The 19,230-nt window shown below is 36.5% G+C and overlaps 1 protein-coding gene across 15 annotated transcripts in view; it reads left to right on the forward strand.

Annotated features, from left to right (window-relative positions):
- The window catches only part of SP100 (SP100 nuclear antigen), a 103,044-nt gene that overhangs the window by 50,052 nt on the left and 33,762 nt on the right, over positions 1 to 19,230 (forward strand). For 10 of the 15 annotated variants that reach the window (XM_046018811.1, XM_046018814.1, XM_046018810.1 and 7 more), the window contains 5 exons: positions 1,267 to 1,320; positions 1,656 to 1,712; positions 1,961 to 2,044; positions 5,915 to 6,031; positions 6,992 to 7,045. In XM_046018811.1, the coding sequence (XP_045874767.1) occupies positions 1,267 to 1,320; positions 1,656 to 1,712; positions 1,961 to 2,044; positions 5,915 to 6,031; positions 6,992 to 7,045 (366 nt within the window). The remainder of the gene's footprint in view (positions 1 to 1,266; positions 1,321 to 1,655; positions 1,713 to 1,960; positions 2,045 to 5,914; positions 6,032 to 6,991; positions 7,046 to 19,230) is intronic. The other 5 variants (XM_046018816.1, XM_046018823.1, XM_046018825.1 and 2 more) reach the window with 3 other exon arrangements.

Raw genomic sequence — 19,230 nt, forward strand, 5'->3', positions numbered from 1 at the left:
ATAATAATAAAATAATTAATTTATAATTTATAAATTATTTATATATTTATAAATTTATAAATTTATAATTAAATTTATAATTTAAATTAAATTTAAATTAATTTTAAATTAAATTTAAATTTAAATTTAATTAATTTAAAATTAAATAAAATTAAATTTATAAATAATAAAATTATAAATATAAGGTTTAACAAGATAAATTTATATATTTATAAATTTATAATTAAATTTATAATTTGAATTAAATTTAAATTTAAATTTATAAATAATAAAATTATAAATATAAGGTTTAACAAGATGGCTCTAGTTGATTGGTAGTGTCATTTTTATGACATGCTCTCAGGTTTATTGACCCCAAAGTATTGAATTATGTAGTGATTTCCACCCCTGCCCACTCTGATTTTCTAGAGAGCAGAGAAAATGGATATCTGCTGTTGCTTGATTTTGTTGCACACTTGTTCAAAAATCAGAAGATTCTGATCATAGACTCTGATTATTGACAGAAAGAAAAGCTTCTGGTTATGATCATCAAATTTAATTTATACCTTTTGGCAGATGACCCCAATATGACATTGGCCTATACAATATTTGAAAATATCTTCACTAGTAAGATATCCTTTTATAACAACTTCAGAGGTAGCCAGATAACTGTTACTGTCTCCACTTCACAGGTGAGGAAACTCTGGCACATAAACATTTAAGGATCTTCACACATCTTGTGTGGAAAGTTACTAGAAGAGACAAAACAGCCTGGACTCTTTGCAAACATCCATAGTTTTTTATTCAAAACCTTTGAAGCCAGGCATAAAATACCAATCTGTTAGAGAGACAATGTGGTTTATATCCTATATATTACCCCCCTACCAGCCACCACCAAAAATCCAACAGGGTCTGGGACAGAATCCCACTCTCAAATATACTATATTGATATTCCTGCAACAAATTGTGTGATTTCACACCAAGTGTGAGAAATAAAGTTTTTATATGGAGTCATGTCAGCTCAAGTCCAGATTCGCTGCCGAAGTAGTTAGCTGGAAACCTACAGGAAAAATATGGATTTTCAAAACTTCTTTGATTTTGCAGTTGGGGCCAAAGGATTATGGTTCTCTGTTCCATTTAGTAGTGATCTTTCTCCTTTAGATGGGAAGAGCCAGAAATGATCATCATAGTGTCTTTCTAGTCCAAATCCTGTCTACAGCGTGAATAGTCATAAGATTTACAACTCTTAGTTGTAGATTACTGGTTGTGTTTTCCTTTACTTTTTAGATCCTGTGGATATCCGAAACAAATCTATTTGGGGGATATGCAAGAGGAAAAGATGTAAGAGCAATTAAAAATCTTGATGTAACAGATACCTTTCTTTACTACAAAAACTTTGTTCAAAAAATTTTGTTATATCCTCTGAAATAAAAAAAATTAATTTGTTGGTAATTTAAAGAATTCACATTATACATTTTGAATTGGGTGGGCTGGACTAATTGATACAACATGTAGGCCTCAAAAAGTTCAATGGTACAAGTGCACTATAAATATATTCTTCATTTGCTTAAATAGGATAAAGTAACTCCAGGAGTGGAGGTCTGTTCTGTTCTGTATGATTATTGAAGACCCCAGCTGGCAAAGGTCTTGACATCTTGAAAATGTTGTTTCCACAGACTCCCTGGATAAGCAAGGGAACTGGAAGAGGAAGTGTGTTCCAACAAGTGGAGAGGGTAAGACTTGATGACAAAAGGGAGTGCCTTCCATGGCAAAGTTGTCCCCCAGCCAAGCCCTGGGGGTGGTTCCTTGAGCAACCTTGACCAACAGGTCAGAGGGAGCTACAAGGTAGCCTGGTAGTAGGAATATTCCTGCTTCTCCTACATGAACTTCCTTTTCTAATTTTCCTTTTAAAGAATTTGGTGCCAGATTGGTTCCTAGGACACAGACTGAGACGGCTAAGGAATTTTGTTTCTTTCTGCAGGGATCAGCAGTGCTAACTCTTCAGAATTAAGTCGTACAGAAGAACCTCAGGAATCTTCTAGCTCAGTCCTAAGAAGTGGATCAGGTAAAGAAGATTAGGATGCCAAGCCTTGTTATGCAGAATGTCAGGAATTAAAAGCTACTGTTTCCTGATGCATTCTATTCTGAGCACCTTGAAGACCTGTATCCAGTTAATCCTGAGAACTCCTTTTCAGCATTTTAGAAACTAGGAGACAGGAAATTATTATAAATTCATGTTTAACAGGCTGAATCCTATCAAATAAATTATAATTATAATTTATTTGTAATTGTACAATTTGTAATTGTAATATAATGTAATTATATACTGCTGTTGTGGAAAAAATGAATAGCAAAACGGTAGTATCTTTTTAATACCTACTGTCATGCCTACTACCACTAAGATCTTAGATTTCTATAGTGATATATTGACTGGTACTAATGTCATTTGCAATTGTAAAATTCTCAAAAGACGACTGGTCCTGCTATGTAATTATAGACAGAAATAAAAGCTTCAGATCCACAACTTTCAAACTTTAGTATAGTTCTTGACAGATGTCCACCACATTGTAACTTGATTATATTGTGTTATTTTAAAGTCCTTTGGCAAATAAGATCTTACTTTGTCATCACAATATCCTCAGGACTTAGGCAGGCTAATTTCTGTTATCCCTATATTGGGATGAGGAAATACACATTTGACCAAGTTGTCCAAGGTGACCAAAGGTCAAAAAGTATGACTGTTGTATTAACAGGCAGGAATATAAGAACTGTATCCAGTGATCAAAATCCAAAAAGGAGGTACAAGGGACCTGTGATATAGTATCAGAGAATGTATCAGTGCCTGATGCAAGAAAACTTAACACCTATATAGATGATTAGATAGATAGATAAATAGACAGATAAAAATGAAAATCGTGAAGAAAAATAAGATGGTAGGAGTGGTGCCAGCTATAAGGTATACAAAATACCTGGAAGGGCAGAACCAAAAGAATGAATAGAGAAATAAAAATGTGGACACCTGGGTGGCTCAGTTGGAAGCAACTGCCTTCAGCTCAGGTCATGGTCCTGGAGTCCCAGGATGGAGTCCCACATCAGGCTCCCTACTGAGCAGGGAGTCTGCTTCTCCCCTTTGACCCTCCCCCCCTCATGCTCTCTCTCTCAAATAAATAAATATAGTCTTTTTTAAAAAAGAGAAATAGAAAGGCACAGAGATTAAGAACATCACTGATGAAAAGAGAGAAAACAACACAGAGGACAAGACAAAGCTCACAGAATCAAGTAATGGAGATAGAAATGTGTAAGTCCGGGAAAGGGCCAGAAAATTGAGAAATAAGGAGGAGAATGAGTTGTGGCCAGATAGAAAAAGTGACAGAGCACATCTTTGTTGGATATAAGGTGTAGTCATTGGAGTGGGTGTTTTCTCAATTGACCTGAATAGTGAATATAAATGGGCTTGACCACATCAAAGTGGTCCCTGTCTGTAGTCTGTCATTTTCTTATTTCTCTTCAGTATCCTCTTGTGAATTCAAAGCTCTTCAGATGAATAGAGGAAGAGAGTTAGAAGAGATGCCAACATTTAAGCATCTGATGGAGATTATGATATTAATTATCTTTGTTTTCCTGTCTGCAAAGAGGGAAAGCTCTTCCTTCTTTAACTTACCTCTTCCCCCAAAACATAGCATGTACATACACACACAAATGCACACACACTCCCATACATAGACTTGTGCCCAGATTTGGACTGCTTTCAGCAGGTTTAGGGAGCAAAAAGAGAAAGAAGAGCTGTGCTCTTGAACAGAGGGAGTGACACTGAATGGATAATGTAAGGAGGAAGAATGGAAAAGATCAGCTGCAGTCTCCAATTGGAAAGACATCTGACTGAGTACACTTCAAGTTTTTCCAAGTGGACATGGAACCCAAATATCACCAGACTGGGGAGTTTTGTGGGGAAGAGTGATGATTTTCAAGATAACTCTCAAGAGTTGTACCAGAAACATGGTAATAAAGTCCATGACTGGTTGAATCTTGCAATGTAGAAAAGCCCATAGGGAACTGGCAAAAGTAATAATGGCCAACAGTGTGGTCAGTGTCAAAAGAGTAGGCCTTTGATTCATGAATGACAGTAGCAGTCTGTGAGATTAAGCCAAATATAGATAAAATATAAAGACAAAGATTGTAATTGTAGAAACAGCCAAAAGATCAAGAGAAGATTAAGAGAAACACCAGAAGCAAAGAGAAAATGGAAAAGGAAGTGACATGAGAAAGAGGATTACTTCAATAATAAAACTAGATCCAGGGATAAAATCATAGGAAAATAGATGGAAACAAGTACACATGTTAGGTTAACAAATGGAGAAGAGAATGAAGAAGCACACCAAGGACCATATAAAAAAAGAGTTAAAAGATGAGTGAAAAATGGTGAGTGTAAAAGGAAGAAAAGCAAGATGGGGAAATTGTGGGCTCTGAAATGGTCAGGAGATGAAAGCAATGTTGGTGCAAGGAGTGATTCACAGTAGCAGTGAGTTTTCAGGGCAAAGTGTTCCCAGGTATCAGTGTCCCCTATAACTCATCCGGATTACAAGAAACATCATCCCGGCATCTCATCCACTCCTATGGTTTCAATCACTATCCACAACTTAATAGTTCCTAAACATAACATATCCAGTCTAGCCCAGTCCTCTAAGCAGCTAAGCTCATCCCTTATGTAACTGAGGTTATCCATCCAATGGCAGAATGACCTCTGTCCGAGGTTCTGAAGCTCCTAGCCTTCACCACTTTAGGTGTCTTTCAAAACCTTCAAACTCGACATTTCCAAAACTGAGCAATTATCTTCCGAAAATCAGCATCTGCTCCTCCAGTGTTCGGTTGCTAAAACACACTATTAATTGTCCCATTCTTTCAGGCTGAAATTCACGGAGTCATGCATGACACTGCTATCTCCTCAACTGATACACCACATCTGTCACCTAACTCTATCAATTCTTCCTTTTAAATCTCCAGTCTGTCCCTTCTTCTCCATTCCCAGTGCTGACACTCTAGTCCATATCTGTATCATTGCTCACTTAAACTAGATATACAAGTTCCTGTTCTCCTTCTAATCTCCTTCTAATCTTGTTCCCACCAAATGTACTCTAAGTGATTTAGCTAAATTGGTCTCTCAAAACTGCATCCCATGTTCTTTAACTTCCTTTAGGATTAAGTCAGTTCTCCTTCATGTGACCTCCAAAGCTACTTACCTCAGGGCTCTTGCTTCTTTTCTCCATCCCATCAATGCTCCTTATTCTTTCACTTCGTGCTCAGATATACTAAACTCCTTGTGGTTACTGAATCTAGACCCTTGCACATGCTTCTTCATATTTCAATATATTCAGTCATTTGTTTCTGTGTTAATTCTCTGGTGACTCATAAGATTGACAAGCACTGATGCTTCAGTAGTCTTGTGTCTGAATTATTATCAGCACCCATCTTATTATCTCAGCACCTGGCACCTGAAAGAGGCTTAGGAAAGTCCTTGAGTAAGTGAAAAATACTGTTCATTTCCTGTATCCCAACATTTGGAAATTTGTCTGGCAAAAGTAACCTTATTATAGTGTTTATACAGAATATTTATAGAATCTATTTTAATTCATAATATATATATAAATAAAAATAATATTTCTAGAAAAGAATAATATCACAAAATAAATATAAAAGTATGTTAAAAATGTCATAAATGGATGGATGGGAAAAGTTATTAATGAAAATAGGAGAACAAAAATACATATTTGGGTAAAAAGAAAAGGATAAAAGGGAAAAATTAGATTGAAAGGAAGGGACAAAGACAATGGGGAACAAAGAAAGAGATTTCAGAGGTGGAGACATCCTTTAGTGGAGGGGTGGGGGAAGGGAGGATCATTGAGATGCAAAGGAAGACTTTTTACAAATCATAATTTAGGAGCAGAGCCACAAGGACTTGGAAGTGAAAAGTGTTCCTGTGTCATGTGTTTTTCAGAAGGTATTTCAAGAGACCAAGGAGCAAGGACTGAGAGTAGCCAAGCATCTGACATGATGGGTAAGGCTGCCTGAGGGTCTTGGGGTAGAGGTGGTTCTTCGGATACCACAGACCCTGAGTATGTAGTTAATCAGAGGTCAAGGACATCAGGCACCTCACCAATGGAATGGCCAGTTATGGAAGTGAAAGTTCACTGGGCCCTCGGCTGCAGGATGCCTGAAGTCTGAAATCAGAGCTTTTGTTTCTTGCTGCACTGGACTCCTAGCACACTTTGATAGGGAAGGGATACATCCATGCCAGAATCCCATTTTCTGCATTTGCTTAACCTGAGCCTTTTGGGAATGGCAGGGAGGCAAGAGATCCTTATAAAGTCATGTTAAACAAGGTGGGCCTTGTGGATTTACATGGATGATCTGGTAGAAATACACTGGTAAAAATGGCAGTATCTCATTTACTATATTAGTGAATCAGTACTAAAGTATTGGATTTATATAGGGACATCCACCCCTGTCCATGGAATGAAAAAATCCAAGCATACTTCAGCTGGTAGATAATAGTGTCACTTTGTCTCAACCTTGAAAAGCCTCAAAAGACAAACGGTCCTGTTTACCCGTCAGGAAACAAAGGCTCTAGATAACTATTCTTAAACAGCATATAGTTTTGAAGGATGCCCTCCAGAATGTTGACTGATACAGTGATTTCTCATTAGCTTTTATAAATAAGGTCTTATTTAATTGTCATAAAAAATTTAAAGCCTGAACAGGGTAACAGTTGCTATTCCTATTTCATGAACAAGGAAACTGATGTCCTTAAGAACTTAAAAGACTTTTCAAAGTCCCAGAGAAATAAAGGAAAACTTTTGATATCAATTCAGTACCTGTCTGTTTTCTTTAGAAGGAAGACAGAGAAATGATACTCAGATCATTATAAACTCAAGTCTTCCACAGTGTGAATTGTCATAAGATTTATAACTTTTATTTATAAATTACAGTTATATGACCACCACCTGTTACTTTCTAGATACCGTGGATATTGGAAACAATTCTACTTCGGGAAAACACAATGAGAAAATAAGTAAGAATGAATAAGAATTTCCTTGATTTTTATGTTACAAATGAAGTGGTGTTTAATGCTAAAGCTTATCATCATTTTTTATACCTTTCATAAGATAAACACATTTTTTATACATTTCATAAGATAAAAAATGAGTGTCTTTTAAAGTAACGATTTTTTTCCAAAATGGTTATATCTTCATGTTGCATTTTATTCTGATTTTAAAATATATTTCTTATAAGCATTGGTGTATGTCTTCCCAGAATTTTTCTATGCATATATTAACTCAGTTTGGAATATATTTTTATATATCTTCATGTGATAACTCTATACATATTTTTCCTTTTCATACTTTTTAAAATTAATATATCTTACCTAAGCAGTAAAAACATTCAACATTTTGATTGAACTATAAAAAGTCTTACTTGGTGCTTTCACATGTACTAGCCTTCATTTTTAGGGTGGTAGAGCATTTTTCATTTGTTATTGGTCATTCATTTTTCCTCTTTATTGAAGTATCTGTCATAGAGTGCTATGTCAGTTTCCTGTTGTGGTATTTGTCTTTTTCTTACATTGCTGAATGAATATAGAAAAGCTTATCTGATATGTACATTAAATCTTTGTCTTATGTGTTGCTAATATATTGCCCCATTTGTTTTCCTTTTATTTTATTTATTTATTTATTTATTTTAATTTAAGATTATTTCTTTATTTTAGAGACAGAGAAAGCATGAGTGGGGGTGGGGGGCACAGGAAGAGGAAGAGAGAGAATCCCAAGCAGACTCCTTGCTGAGCATGGAGCCCTACTGGGGGTTCGATCTTACCACCTTAAGATCATGAGCCACGCCGAAATCAAGAGTCAGGGGCTTAACTGACTGAGCCACCAGGTGTCTCTGTTGTTTTCCTCTTCGGTTTTGTTAATGGACTCTTGTCCTAGAGACGTTACAAATTTTTAGGTACTCAAATTTGTCAGCTTTTTTCTCTCTGGCTCCTGGGTTTCCCATCATTTTTATAATAGCCATTTCTAGCTGAAGACTTAAAAAAATAGTGTCTCATCTTTGATTCTAGAATCAAATGTTTGAAGAACCTGGTCATTTTTAATGTTTACATCTTTAATTCCATGGGTTTTGCCTCTTTGTTTTTATGTGAGGTTGGAATTTTAAAAATATTACCCACACTACTACATTGCGATTGAACTGCCACTTTAATCACACAATGCCTTTGCCTGTCTATATACTAGATTTTCTCTTGCAATCAAAGGGGCTGCAGAAAAGAAGAAAGAGCTCAAAGGTAGCACAATCCTGATGACTCACTGGGGGCAAATATTAGAATCAAACTCAAAAGACCCTCTCTTCACCTCCTTCCCAAATCCACTGGAATCCCTAATTAGATACTCACTGGATGTTATATGTAAGTGATGAGCCACTGAATTCTACACCTGAAACCAGTTTTACCATATATGATAACTAACTAGAATTTAAACAAAACTCAAAAAAAAGGGGGGGGGAATGCATTAAAATGCAGATTGATTTTGGGAGAACAGAGACTTTTAACCACATTTTTACATCTTATTTAATGTTCTTCCAATAAGAATTTTCTTACACTTTTAAAAAATTCTTACATGGTGTACAAATTTTTTATTATGAATATCTTTTTTCCCCATTACATAATACCTGGAGTGAATTTAAAAGAGACAAGGCTCTCAAAATCTTTATTTAAGTAGGAAATCTGTGGTCATTTTACTACCTACTTGCATGTGAGGAACTCAGAATGCCAAGAATTTTTTTCTAATTTAATATAAAATCTCAAAAGCATTTATATAGTTTAGGGATCCAGATATCAGTTAAAATATGATAGCCAGTATGGAATAGTTGAATCACTATAATCACTACACCTGAAATTGGTATAACACTCTATGTTAACTACATGGGAATTAAAATTTTAAGCATTTTGATGGCCAGGCCCAAGAATTATTAAGACAGCTGATCAGAATTAAGGTTTCTTTGGAACTGGTTTCATGAGAAGTGGTAATTTCTAATTTGGGCGAATATTACAAGACCCATTCAAATTAACTCTCCCAAGGACAAATTTTTATTAACAGAGAAAAGAACAAATTGGTAATGGTTATGAATAGACATATCTCCATATTTTACTATAGAATAAGGCTTACTTTTTTATGAAATTTCTCAATTTAATGCTTTGTCAAATCATATTCTTCATATTAGTTTATGGTGCACAATGCTCTCTCTCCTTCCACAGCTATAGGCTGAGGAGAAATTTCCCTCCATCTCTTTCTGTAATAAAGGCTTTTATTTATTTATTTGAGAGAGAGAGCATGAGAAAGAGCACAAGTGAGGGAGAAGGGGAGGGAGAAGCAGACTCCCTGCCGAGCAGGAAGCCTGACTCAGGGCTCCATCCCAGGACCCCAGGATCATGACCTGAGCGGAAAGCAGATGCTTAACCGACCGAGCCACACAGGCACCTGTCCTTGTTAGTTATAAAGACTTGTGTTTTTCAAATCTGACTACTGGATTTTGTTAGATAACCATATAAGAAATGCAAGCCCATAGAGTTCAGAAATAGTTACTTGGCAGAAAATAGAGAAAGGCATGAAAAGAATTTCACCTAAAAACAGTAATACAGGTACATAGAGATTTTTTTCTCCTATGGCTTCCTCTCTTATTTCTTAAACCAGAATCAGCTTGAGATCCTCTGTGTTTTTTATTTTCAGATTTCCTTTCTTGTCTTCACCTAAATACATGATGTGAATGATTTGTTCAGTATTTAGCTGATGATGCTTATCATACCTTTTTAATATTTATTTATTTGAGAGAGAGAGAACACAAGTGGGGGAAGGGCAGGCAGAGAGGGAGGAGCAGACTCCCCGCTGAGCAGGGAGCCCAAGGTGGAGCTGATCTCAGGACCCTGGGATCCTGACCTGAGCAGAAGGCAGAAACTTAACTGACTGGGCCACTCAGGCCCTCCAATGATACCTTTTCTTAAAAGACTACATCTTAATAATATTATATACACATTATTACATATAGGCTAAGTATTATTACTGGCATCATTAAGATACTTTCTATATTTTTTTCTTTTATCTCCAAATACTGACAACCTTCTTTATCCACATTCCATTTACCAGAACTCATCCTCATGAGCTTCATCATGCTTCCCTTTTTCTCTGCTCTGTTTACCCACTGCACCTCCCAACCCGCCCACAACTTCTCTTTCCTTTTAAATCAGACCACATCTACATTGACAACCACCAAAACTTAAGTCTCCTGTGAAAGTACTCATTTTGAGCTAAGATCCACAGCCTTCAAAACTGTCTATGATTACTGACTGGACTAGCATGAGGAATTCAGCAGAATGGAAGAAAGAGCCAGATTTGGGGGCAATAGGAATATCCCCCTAAACAGGGGTGTGAAAGGCTTCAGTAGAGAGGTCAAGATTTTGAAAGACTGGACAAGCTCGTGCTCATGCTAAAGACTGGGTAGAACCTTGTTGGCTGCGTTTAACTCCCCATAGCTCAGCCCGAGGTATAGAGCAGACAATTCACAGTGACCCCCTACTTCCACAGAATAAGGGGATGAACCCAGAGCTCCCTTTTTTTTTATAAGCTCGAAGTTTCACCCAGAAGCAGAGTCAAGGATCTCATTTGCAGCGTGGCTTAAGGTAGAATCACGACACTCCTTCCCAGGGACACTTGGGCTTATTCACAGAGCCCCACATTGCAGAAATCTTGAGTTTTTAAATGCAAGGTGAGAGGCTCCATATTTGCCTATGATAATGAAACAGAGAAGGGCTAATTCTGCAAGGTTAGGCCATTGTTGTACCCCAAATATTTAGCATGTTTTCCTCTTTTAGCTGTCCTTGCCCCAGGTCCAATGTACTAGTGTCACAGGAATTCCTTCTTCCTGCTACATGGCAGGCGAGAAAACACTGTGCATTAGAAATAGTTAAGATTTTATATATTGATGCATCCAAGAATATTTTGGGTGAGTAATTTAAATGAATAAATTAATTCTCTTTGTGAAAAATGGAATCCATGTATATAATTGTACAAAATATGTACTTAAAGCAAAAAAAAAAGGAAAGCACAGTAAAATGAAGAGAGGGATAAAGAAATATCAGAAAACTACAAATTACAAATTGACATGTAGATTCTTGTTTTTTTTTTTTTAAAGAGAAAGAGAAGGCGCACACACATGCATGAGTTGGGGGAGGGGCAGAGGGAGGGGAAGAGAGAGAATCTTTTTTTTAGATTTTTATTTATTTATTTGACAGACAGAGATCACAAGTAGGCAGAGAGGCAGGCAGAGAGAGAAGGCGGGGCGGGGGGAGGTTTGGGAAGCAGGCTCCCTGCTGAGCAGAGAACCCGATGCAGGGCTTGAGCCCAGGACCCCGGGATCATGACCTGAGCCAGACAGAGGCTTTAACCCACTGAGCCACCCAGGGGCCCCAGAAGAGAGGGAATCTTAAGCAAGCTCCACGCTAAGCTTGATCTCACGACCCTGATATCATGACCTGAGCCAAAATCAAGAGTTGGAGGCTTAACTGACTGAGCCACACAGGCACCCTAGTCCCTTTCTTTGAAGTTTTGTGATTTTTGATTGTTGACTTTTTGTTATGGATAGAAATGTTGTAATCAATGTTGTTGGTTAATGAGGGTTCTCTGTAGATTCCATTATGAAGGCGAGGCTACCTCTGGATTACCTGTTCTCGGGAGGACTATAAAGATTGACCATAGCTGGGTGGACCTCACAGGAGAGGCAGGGGGAGGCAGCATGTGTGGTGGAAGGGGAGGCAGACCTCTTCCCAGGAGCCTGGGCCTGAAGGGCTGTGAAGAAGTCTGTCCCTGACAAGCTGGTTTCTCCAGTCAAGAGGATGGAGCTAGTGTGGCTTGTCTGAGGGTGGCCTGCAGTGATCACCTGATAATGGCCTTTCTTTTTTTTTTTTTTTAACTTTTTTTCATTTTTCCGGTGTTCCAAGACTCATTATATATGCACCATACCCAGTGCTCCATGCAATCCGTGCCCTCCTTAATATCCACCACCAGTCTCACCCAACCCCCCAGCCCTCTCCCCTCTGGAATAGTCAGTTTGTTTCTCAGAGTCCACAGTCTCTCATGGTTCATCTCCCCCTCTAATTTCTCCCAACTCACTTCTCTCCTTCTCCCAATGTCCTCTGTGTTATTCCTTATGCTCCACAAATAAGTGAAACCATAGGATAATTGACTCTGTCTGCTTGACTTAGTTCACTCAGCATAATCTCCTCCAGTCCCATCCATGCTGATATAAAAGTTGGGTATTCATCCTCTCTGATGGATATAAATGGACCACATCTTCTTTATCCATTCATCTGTTGAAGGGCATCTTGGCTCTTTCCACAGTTTGGCGACTGGGGCCATTGATGCTATGAACATTGGGGTACAGATGGCCCTTCTTTTTACTACATCTGTATCTTTGGGGTAAATACCCGGTAGTGCAATTGCAGGGTCATAGGGTAGCTCTATTTTTAATTTCTTAAGGAATCTCCACACTGTTCTCCAAAGTGGCTGCACCAACTTGCATTCTCACCAACAGTGTAAGAGGGTTCCCCTTTCTCCACATCCTCTCCAATACATGTTGTTTACTGTCATGTTAATTTTGGCCATTCTAACTGGTGTAAGGTGGTATCTCAATGTGGTTTCGATTTGAATGTCCCTGATGGCTAATCATGATGAACATTTTTTCATGTGTCTGTTAGGCATTTGTATGTCTTCTTTGGAGAAGTGTCTGTTCATGTCTTCTGCCCATTTTTTTTATGTGAGTATCTGTTTTTTGAGTGTTGAGTTTGAGGAGTTCTTTATAGATCTTGGATATCAGCCCTTTGTCTGTAGAGTCATTTGCGAATATCTTCTTCCATTCTGTGGGTTGCCTTTTTGTTTTGTTGACTGTTTCTTTTGCTGTGCAGAAGCTTTTGATCTTGATGAAGTCCTAAAAGTTCATTTTGGGACTTTTGTTTCCTTTGCCCTTGGAGACATGTCTTGAAAGAAGTTGCTGTGCCTGATGTCGAAGAGGTTATTTCTATGTTCTCCTCTAGGATTTTGATAGATTTCTGCCTCACATTGAGGTCTTTTATCCATTTTGAGCTTTTATCCATTTCTTAACCAAAGAAAGACAGGATCCAATGAATAAATACTCTCTTTGATTTCTAAGATGAACAATTTTTAAAAATAGTTCTTCAAAGGATCCCCACCAAGATCAGGACCCAGTTAACCATAGTGGCAACCATCCCAATTGGCTTTCTCTCCTACTCTTTGCTTCTTCCCAGTTCCCCACCCCAGATCCTTGACACAGTTTCACAAGTAAACTTCCTGAACACAAACCCTTATCTCAAAATCTGCTTTTGGGAATACCAGGCTAAGACACTCCTATTTCTCTTCTCATTTAGATCTTTAATCCTTTTGGAATTGACTTTTTTGGTGTGATATGAAGTAGAGGTCAAGTTTTCTTCCAACATGGATAACCAATTGTCCCAGCTTCTCCAGTTACTCCAATATAATGTCGCATAGGGCATGCATCATGCTACCATATATCTATATGGTTTTGTTGGGGGGCTTTCTAGTCTGAGCCATTGCTCTATCTAATTCTACATCGATACATAGCACATTCTAGTACTATAACTTTGTAATATCTTGATATCTAGTTGAGCAAGTTTCTTTCGATTTGTTTTTCAAAATCATCTTAGCTATTCTGGACATTTTCTCTTTCATATAAGTTTTGGTAACATCTTGTCAAGTTCCCTTGAAAATCTGATTGAATTTTTATAGAAATTGCTTAGGATTAATTTGGAAAAAATTGACATATCTAAAATATTGAGTCTTCCAATTCATGAACATGACATATCTCACTACCTATTCATTCTGTTTTCTTTTTATATTCTTCATTTATTTATTCAACAAGTATCTATTGCCAAAGCTGCCCATTAGGGGTAAAGAAGTGGACAAAATCTCATTGAACTTACATTCTGGCTAGGGTAATATAGACAATACACAAATAAATATATAATATTTTAGATGCCTCTGATTACCTCTTGAAATCTCATTTCTCTCCATCCTTTTCTTCACATACCATTCCGACCTCCTCAAACAAACTAAATAATTTTCTGCTTCAGGACCTTGGCACTTGATTTGACATCACATCAAATGCTTTTCCCTTCATTTCAGCTCAAGTGAGGAAAAAAATACAGTAATGGAGGTATAGAGCAACAGAAACCATGTCTGGCATTTTCACTGTAAGCATCTTTGCCTTAGATATTTTTGCTACATTTTTTCCCACATAACTAATTGGCTGTAAGGTAATTTTGTCATAAAAATTTCAGAAATAACTGGTTGACAGTTTGGTTTCATTTCTTCATTGACTCAGTACTCACATTTTTCTATTACATAAAATTGTTGACTTCATAATGGTTTATGCAGTGGTACAATTTGAGCCTACATTTCCCACAGAATTTTGGAATGTCTTTCAATGGGCATGTGGCAATATGCTCAGAATAAACAACACTGTAGAAAACTTTCACAATGTAATACAAAGTTCAGTTACATATATGCATCCCAGTATTTGGAAACTGATACTTCTCTTAATGATGGAGGAAATTTTAGTGGAAAAAGAAAAAAATGCCATGCTGAACAAGGAGAAAAATCAACAGTAAAAATAAAATGTATAATACTATGAACAAAAGACTTTGAAGACAAGTGCTTGGGTATAATTCACAAAATAAAATCAGTTACTTGTATAGTATTGCCATGAATCTGCACTACACATTTTGAATGTATTCAAATATTTTTGAATTGCCTGGTAAAGTCCTTTGAATTTTGCTATTCATTTTTCATGTTTCATTATGTCCTTTTTAATGAATATCCCTCTTTTATTTTTCATGATTTTATCTTTCATGGCAGAATTGCCTTATGCATGGCCAGTTAGTCAAGCTGCAAAATGTTTGTAGTGAAAATGCTTGCAGCAAATATGCTTACTGAGCAACAACCTAGCATGAGCAGAAACATGCCATCTTATATGGGGTGGCCAGTGAGAGTCTCATTGACAAGCTGAAACATAAGTAGATGTCACATGAAGTGAAGGAATAATCCATGGTGCTTAGGCTGAGAAGACCTCAGGCCAAAGGCTGAGGCAGGATGTGGTGGATCTTTCAAGGAATGGCAAGGGGACTACTGGCTGGGGAACTAAAGAGGGAGAGTGGAAAGTGATTTTTAAGGTTATGAAGATCTTATAGGCCATGATAAAAAATTTTAGATTCTTGTCTCAGTAAGAGGAAAAGACACTGTTGAGTTTTTTTTGTTTTTTTTTTGTTTTGTTTTGTTTTGTTTTTTTAAAGATTTATTTATTTGACAGAGAGAAATCACAAGAGAGGCAGGAAGAGAGAGAGGAAGGGAAGCAGGCTCTCCGCTGAGCAGAGAGCCCGATGTGGGACTCGATCCCAGGACCCCGAGATCATGACCCGAGCTGAAGGCAGCGGCTTAACCCACTGAGCCACCCAGGCGCCCCGACACTGTTGAGTTTTGAGCTGGGGAATGATATAATCTCAGTTAAGTTTTTAAAGGATTGCTCTGTAAGCCACATGGAGAGTAGACTTCAGGTGGGATGAGAGATCAGTAAGGAGGCTGTTGTAATGACCTAGGCAAGGGTGTTGCTGGACTGGACTAAGCCGATAGTAGTGCAGGTGTTCAGAATTCGGCAGATTCTGGAAACACACATATAACACACCAACATGTATGTAAGTGTATATTTCATGTGTTTTGCTTATTTACAAATAAATAATTTAAATTATATACATATAGAATATAAATATATATATAACATAGAAATGTATTTCTACAGATAAACAGAATATATAATATATAAATATGAATGTCATATGTACAAACACATAAAAATTATAAATAAAATATATATAGAATATAACAATTACATATAATTAAATATGATATAACCAGCCCTTAGAATAATGTACTGCTTAAAATATAACTTATTTTACAAGAGAATAAAAACGATTATAAATGACAAAAAAACTTAGAAATAGACATTGTTAATGATTTGATAGGAGAGTACTATGATACGATTAGACAAGGAAACTAAGTTATTTTGTGATACATAACAGTTAGAACTAGAGTGTTATAAACCAAACAAGTCTAATTAGTCAACAAGACTTTGTTCATGATTTAAGTATTGGGGAAGTTTGTTAAAACCTTAGAAGCTTTGAAGTACATGCCTAAATCAGGGACTGTCGTCAGGAGGCGGCAACTGGCGCCTGAACGGGGACATGAGAGAAGAGAAATGAAACAGGAGAAGAAGCCCCAACGTGAGTTTTGCACGGCCATGCCTTTTTCCCGCTGGTGAGTTGTGGGTATGGGTAATATATCGCCGGGTACGGGTAATATAAAGAGCACAAAGGATTATCGCCCTTAAGTATGTTTGTTGAGATGGCTCCTAAGGTGGGAGAAGCAAAAGTCAGCAAGGGCAAACTTTTGGAGCTTTTAAAGGTAATTAAAGAACATTCCTCCTAATTCCCTATATTAGGGACTTTAGATTTACAGACATGGGAAAAAGTAGGACATGAGTTAAAACTTTTGCCTGCTAAAGGAAAACCAATTCCAATTGCTATATGGTCTACTTGGACTCTTACTCACTCTGTTCTGTAACTTTTACAAACCCCAGTGTCTCAGGTAAAAATCGAAAACAGGGTGGACCCAAGTGGAACATCAATCAGTATTTAAACTAAGTTAAGTTTATTGGTTTAATTAAGATAGACATGTCTTTAAAATTATCAGCATTAAATGTAAAACTTATTCTACTGAGGTTTGCTGAAGGTCAAATAAATTCATATTATCTCTGCTGAAATTTGTTAATAAGAAGATGACTAAACTGATAGTTAATTGTTTGTCTCAAAGTTTTCATGGGTAATTGTTGAGATAACTTTCAAAATCTTTGGTAAGCCAAAACTTTAAAGTTTTGCTTAAGTAATAAATGAAATAAAATTTGTTGAACATCGAGGTCTTTTCCAAATGGGATAAAGTGCTAAAACATTGATTACTGGACATAGATTTATGCTTTTAACTTACTACAAAGAACTAAGGATATTTAAATCTGTTGGTAAACATGTTTTGTGCTTAACTGATTCACAAATTTGCCATTCAAGAATTCTGGTGTAACAGTTCACAATTGGTTACTCCTTGGTCTTCACTGAAAATTAAAATTTCTAAAGAGTGAAAAATTCTACTAACTGTAAGTCTGATGGAAATAACAGACACAACTCTCTATGTAAAAACGTAGGAGATATATAAAAAAATGAAAAATGGAAATACAATTTTGTTAAAGGTAAAAAAGGTAATTTTGTCCTAAATGAGGTGGTTGTTTAAAAAAAATGGCTTAGGACAAAATCTAAATGCAAAAAAAGTTGTAAAAAGTTTGCAAAGAAAAATCTTTGGAAACAAATTTTAGGTGTGGTCAGGATAAACTAAAATTAAAATAAATAAATTTTAAAGACACTGGTATAAAATAGAAAGTCGGTTTTCACTCTGTTCAAAAGACAAAATATTCTCAATTTTTGGTCTGTTCTTATAATAAAATGCAAATAGTTGTTTTCTTTCTGCCTGCCTAGAAAAACCAGTTTCTGTGTCTTGCCGGTATCAGGTCTTTAAGATCCTTGCCGCCTCCTGATGGCGTCCGGGAGATAAATGAGGTATAAACAAGTCAGCTGCTAGAGAATGGGAGCATGGGGCGACAGTCTTTTCTACATTTATTTAAATTATATAATATGTAATATGTAAATGTATAAACTTTAAAAATATTATGTTTATATAATACATAATTATGTAAAAATACATAAAGTTCTAAAACTATTTTATACATATAAACATACATATATAGCTTATTTATTATACATAAATATGTAGTATTTCATATATAGCATTATAGCATAATATATAGTTTTATACATATAAGTATGTCATATGTTACATATAGTATATAAATATAGATACATATATATGTATATCTAGAACTCCCCAATATTCCTGACCATCTGGAAGGCCACACACAAGTCTAGGATACCCAGGGCTGGGCACAGGCTCAGGAAAGACCTAAGATAGCCCTCACCTGTCACCTCTGCCTAACCAGGAGGCTCTGTGCAAGCAGGAAGTGACAGCGAGGATGGAATTGTCAACTGTCTAGCTGTGCATTGAAGGCCTTGGCAAATACTGGGAGACTTATCACTTCCAGCTCTTTAGGGAAATCTCTTTCCAGTCATTAATTCACCACTAAACTGAGCTGAAACTTCAGGGGTCACACGGCAAAATACACAGACTTTACAGAATTAGTTGAGAAAAAAAGTACTAAATAAACAACAAAAACCAGCAGGAATAACAACAAACAGCAATGACAACAAACTTTGGGGAAAGTGGGGGGGGATAATCTGATCTCCAGGGTTATCACATATTATTTAAGATATTAGGTTTTTAAGAAAAAATTACTTGAAAACAAGCAACAAAGTAGGGCTCCATACTCAGGAAACAGAAACTGTATGTGAGGAAGACCAGACACTGGAATTACTAAACAAAATACTTTAAATCAGCTATTTTAAACGTGTTTAACAAAGCCACATAAGAGGTTAGAAAATGATTTCTCACCAAATAACAAATATCAACAAAGAAATAGAAATTATTTTAAAAGGACCAAATATAAATTCTTAGAATAAAAAGCATAATATTTGAAGAAAAAAAAAGAGAAAAGTACAGTATTTAAAATAAAAAACAATGAAAAAAGTGGATGGACTCTGAAAACACATTGCTTGTGTACTCATATATACCTATCCACATATATGTACATATACAGGCAATTCTCACTATTCAGAGTAGATATGTTCTATAAAGTCACCCCAAACACAGAATTTGCTAATTTTGAACCATTCGTTCTAGAGGAAGTATAGGGTTATGTTCCTGTGAGCCTCTGGCCACAACATACTAATCAATACATACCCTTTTTGGTGAGTATTTTTGTGAATGCTTCTATTTAAAGGTATCTTTTTTTTTTTTTTAAAGATTTTATTTATTTATTTGACAGAGAAAGATCACAAGTAGGCAGAGAGGCAGGCAGAGAGAGAGAGAGGGAAGCAGGCCCCCTGCTGAGCAGAGAGCCCGATGCGGG

Source organism: Meles meles, chromosome 9 (assembly GCF_922984935.1).
Source record: "Meles meles chromosome 9, mMelMel3.1 paternal haplotype, whole genome shotgun sequence".
NCBI classification, from domain to species: Eukaryota; Metazoa; Chordata; class Mammalia; order Carnivora; family Mustelidae; genus Meles; species Meles meles.